Here is a 1942-nt window from a genome sequence, read left to right on the forward strand (position 1 = left end):
TAAAAAGTAATCGCTGTATTCGTCTTGGCACTGGCCATGATGAAATATATTTAATAATTTTCCTAACTAATTGTCAAAAAATGTACTAGATGTCAGTATGACAGATGTATGATTAATGTAGGAATAATAAAGAAAATAGAAATAAAAAAATGTCTATGTTATCGTAAACTTCATACAAATCATCGTTCCATCGCCTGCGATATTAGCCGTCGCTAACGAGCAACGGTCCAAAAATCTTTCTCTCAAACACTCCAAGGGACGCCTCAATGGATATTTTCACCGTTCAACCTTATGCGCCATAGGATAGGACGAGCATGATGACAGCCTTATAGAGCATTATTAGTTTACTGAGAAAATTATAGTCGGAACTGTTGCCGATGACAACGCTTCACTCGCAATTGACTCCCTCCCTGATGTGACTTCTCTTAAACTGCAAAACGGACTTGACGAAATAACTCAATGGCTCAAAGACTGGAGAATAAACGCAACGCAGACGAAATCTGTTAAGTTAAGTAATGTTACAAAACAGCTCGGAATGCATCTTGACTGCAAGCTCACATAGAAAACCCATATTTTTACTAAACTCAGGGCACTAGGAATCAAACTTCGATGTCTTTATTGGCTGTTAAATCGCAATTCCCATGTATTCCTCGAAAATAAGCTCTCCCTGTACTCAGCTGTCTTAAACCCAGTATGGACATTTGGCATACAACTCTGGGGCACCGCAGCGAACTCACACATCGAAATACTGTAAAAATTCCAACCCAAAAAGCATGCCTCATCACACAATATAAGACTTCATTCGCACCCAAACCCATTAATTAAAAAAATTACCACCAATCCCATTTCTTTTAACAGATTGAAAGGGAAATCAATAATATATCTCATTTGCTAAAAAGCAAAAAATATAAAATATTCCAAAGATGATCCAGATTTAAATTAATGATAACAGATTTTAAGTAGTTTTCGTATAAGATTTATTAATAATCATTGAGATTATAACAAATCTCCCAAGATATAATTCCTCAGATTATCGCCAAGCCTCGAATTCAATATACACAAGTATCCGGGACGTACATGTACCTCTTTCACCTCGGGTTTATGAATACAATTCTTAATTATATCCATATCTTCAGCATTATTTGGGTCCACGGAGAATAATGCGGCTAGTCGTTCCACATTAGTTTGTCCAGTTTTGAAGTCCAATAAACCCATTTTCTCTCCCATACAATCCATATATGAGATTACCTCTGGTACATCGGGATAATGAAAATTTAATATCTTTACAAAGTATTTTTTGGCCGGGGGGTGTGCAATCAAGCATTGCATCAAGTTCAATACGATTTCTTCACGAGGTATTGATTTGACTTGCGCTTCGGCAAACACCTAGAAAGGAGTAAGCTTATAAATGTCCTCTTTAAAAAAAAAAAACACGGATCCTTGACGAATAATTTTTTGTTCTTTGTTTTCCGGTTTTTATGCATGTCACTATAACAACAATACATACCAAGCCAAGTAGGGCAATTAGAAAAACGTAGAATTTCATATTTTTATTCACGACTGATACCTTCTAAATGAAATGCCTCGTATTTATACTCACTGAAGTCGGTCCATCCAACTTATAAAATAGAAGAACGAATAAAGGTATGCAATGGAATAAAATGAAACAGTAACTTCTTTGCATTGATTCGCTTCATTTGGTTGAATTGTGTAGAATAACAATAAATAGAATATGATTTTTTTAAGGCTTAATTGCGCAGGCTGAGTAAACAAAGGGAATTTATATTTTCAAACAGAAAAGAAGGGAATTGGTCACAGTACTAAGTTCCATTTATTTTATCTATTCAAGGTTATCTAAAGGGTTTTCCAATAACAGGTGTTATTTAAATATATAAAAGGCTGATTAACGATTTTTTATGACCGGAATTGGATGGTATTGATC

The 1942-nt window shown here is 35.0% G+C and overlaps 1 protein-coding gene across 1 annotated transcript; it reads right to left on the reverse strand.

Annotated features, from left to right (window-relative positions):
- Window positions 1–960: 960 nt before the first annotated feature.
- LOC128864369 (uncharacterized) lies at window positions 961–1597 on the reverse strand. The gene is made up of 2 exons (XM_054103992.1): window positions 1508–1597; window positions 961–1386 (listed from the first exon to the last, which is right to left on the reverse strand). Exons 1-2 carry the CDS (start codon window positions 1544–1546, stop codon window positions 997–999), a joined length of 429 nt encoding a protein of 142 aa, XP_053959967.1. The 5' UTR covers window positions 1547–1597; the 3' UTR covers window positions 961–996.
- Between the last annotated feature and the right edge of the window lie 345 nt (window positions 1598–1942).

The sequence above is a fragment of the Anastrepha ludens genome, chromosome 5 (assembly GCF_028408465.1).
Source record: "Anastrepha ludens isolate Willacy chromosome 5, idAnaLude1.1, whole genome shotgun sequence".
Classification (NCBI taxonomy): Eukaryota; Metazoa; Arthropoda; class Insecta; order Diptera; family Tephritidae; genus Anastrepha; species Anastrepha ludens.